The sequence below is a fragment of the Oncorhynchus nerka genome, unplaced genomic scaffold (genome assembly GCF_034236695.1).
Source record: "Oncorhynchus nerka isolate Pitt River unplaced genomic scaffold, Oner_Uvic_2.0 unplaced_scaffold_917, whole genome shotgun sequence".
Lineage (NCBI taxonomy): Eukaryota > Metazoa > Chordata > Actinopteri > Salmoniformes > Salmonidae > Oncorhynchus > Oncorhynchus nerka.
The window spans coordinates 33,613-35,973 of record NW_027040387.1 but is presented as its reverse complement, the minus strand read 5'-3'; the positions used below and the strand labels follow the sequence as shown (position 1 = coordinate 35,973).

At 49.3% G+C, this 2,361-nt stretch overlaps 1 protein-coding gene across 1 annotated transcript in view; it reads left to right on the top strand.

Annotated features, from left to right (window-relative positions):
• LOC135570707 (voltage-dependent T-type calcium channel subunit alpha-1I-like) overlaps positions 1-17 on the top strand; it is a 28,465-nt gene extending 28,448 nt beyond the window's left edge. Inside the window, exon 7 of the mRNA XM_065016667.1 lies at positions 3-17. Coding sequence (XP_064872739.1) covers positions 3-17 — 15 coding nt within the window. The remainder of the gene's footprint in view (positions 1-2) is intronic.
• The last annotated feature ends 2,344 nt before the right edge of the window (positions 18-2,361 follow it).

Sequence of the window (2,361 nt, the reverse complement as noted above, 5' to 3'; positions counted from 1 at the left end):
AGACAAGTCCAGTCTAGTCCGGTCTAGTCTACTCCTGTCTAGTCCAGTCTACTTCTGTCTAGCCTGTCTAGTCTAGTCTACTCTAGTCCAGTCTACTCTACTCTAGTCCAGTTTACTCTAGTCCAGTCTAATATAGTCCAGTCTACTCCTGTCTAGTCCAGTCCCTGCCACTGTCTAGCCAGTCTAGTCTAGTCTACTCTAGTCCAGTCTACTCTACTCTAGTCCAGTCTACTTCTGTCTAGCCGGTCCAGTCTAGTCTACTCTAGTCCAGTCTACTCTACTCTAGTCCAGTTTACTCTAGTCCAGTCTAATATAGTCCAGTCTACTCCTGTCTAGTCCAGTCTACTCCTGTCTAGCCAGTCTAGTCTAGTCTACTCTAGTCCAGTCTACTCTACTCTAGTCCAGTCTACTTCTGTCTAGCCGGGTCTAGTCTAGTCTACTCTAGTCCAGTCTACTTCTAGTCCAGTTTACTCTAGTCCAGTCTAATATAGTCCAGTCTACTCCTGTTTAGCCAGTCTAGTCCAGTCTACTCAAGTCCAGTCTTTCTAGTCATTCTAGTCCAGTTTCTACACCTGTCTAGTCCAGTCTACACCTGTCTAGTTCAGTCCTCTTCCTGTCTAGAAAAGTCTAGTCCAATCAAATTTAGTCTACTATAGTCAGTCTACTTCTAGTCAGTCTACTAAGCCCCAGTCTAGTCTAAACCAGTCCAGTCCAGTCTAAACCAGTCCAGTCTAGTCCAATCCAGTCTAGTGTAAACCATTCTAGTGTCGGCTAGTCCAGTCCAGTCTAGTCCAGTCTAGTCTAAACCAGTCCAGTCTAGTCCAGTCAGTCTAAACCAGTCCAGTCTAGTCCAGTCCAGTCTAGTCTAAACCAGTCCAGTCTTGTCTAAACCAGTCCAGTCTAGTCCAGTCTGGCCTAAACCAGTCCAGTCTAGCCTAAACCAGTCCAGTCTAGTCTAAACCAGTCCAGTCTAGTCCAGTCTAGCCTAAACCAGTCCAGTCTAGTCTAAACCAGTCCAGTCTTTTCTAAACCAGTCCAGTCTAGTCTAAATCAGACCAGTCTGGTCCAGTCTGAGTCCAGTCCAGTCTAGTCTAAACCAGTCTAGTCCAGTCTAGTCCAGTCCAGTCTAAGTCAGTCTGGCCTAAACCAGTCCAGTCTAGTCTAAACCAGTCCAGTCTTTTCTAACCAGTCCAGTCTAGTCTAAATCAGACCAGTCTGGTCCAGTCCAGTCAGTCCCGTCCAGTCCAGTCCAGTCTAGTCCAGTCCAGTCTAGTCCAGTCAGTCCAGTCCAGTCCAGTCTCATCCAGTCTAGTCAGTCTAGCCTAAACCAGTCCAGTCTAGTCTAAACCAGTCCAGTCTTTCTAAACCAGTCTAGTCTAAATCAGACCAGTCTGGTCCAGTCCAGTCCAGTCCCGTCCATTCCAGTCCAGTCCAGTCTAGTCCCGTCCAGTCCAGTCCAGTCTAGTCCAGTCCAGTCCAGTCTAGTCTAGTCCAGTCTGGTCCAGTCCAGTCCAGTCCAGTCTCATCCCAGTCTAGTCCAGTCCAGACCAGTTTGGTCCAGTCTAGTCAGTCTAGTCTAGTCCAGTCAGTCAGTCTCATCCAGTCTAGTCCAGTCCAGTCCGGTCTAGTCTGGTCCAGTCTAGTCCAGTCTAGTCTAAACCAGTCCAGTCTTTTCTAAACCAGTCCAGTCTAGTCTAAATCAGACCAGTCTGGTCCAGTCCAGTCCAGTCCCGTCCATTCCAGTCCAGTCCAGTCTAGTCCCGTCCAGTCCAGTCCAGTCTAGTCCAGTCCAGTCCAGTCTAGTCTAGTCCAGTCTGGTCCAGTCCAGTCCAGTCCAGTCCAGTCTCATCCAGTCTAGTCCAGTCCAGACCAGTTTGGTCCAGTCTAGTCCAGTCTAGTCTAGTCCAGTCTAGTCCAGTCTCATCCAGTCTAGTCCAGTCCAGTCTGGTCTAGTCTAGTCCAGTCTAGTCCAGTCTAGTCTAGTCCAGTCCAGTCTAGTCCAGTCCAGTCTAGTCCAGTCCTGTCCAGTCCAGTCTAGTCTAGTCTAGTCCAGTCTAGTCTAGTCCAGTCCAGTCTAGTCCAGTCCAGTCTAGTCCAGTCTAGTCCAGTCTAGTCCAGTCCAGTCCAGTCTAGTCCAGTCCAGTCTAGTCCAGTCTAGTCCAGTCTAGTCCAGTCTAGCCTAGTCCAGTCCAGTCTAGTCTAGTCCAGTCCAGTCTAGTCCAGTCTCATCCAGTCCAGTCCAGTCTAGTCCAGTCCAGTCTGGTCCAGTCTAGTCCAGTCTAGTCCAGTCTCATCCAGTCCAGTCCAGTCCAGTCTAGTCCAGTCCAGTCTAGTCCAGTCTAGTCCAGTCTAGTCCAGTCC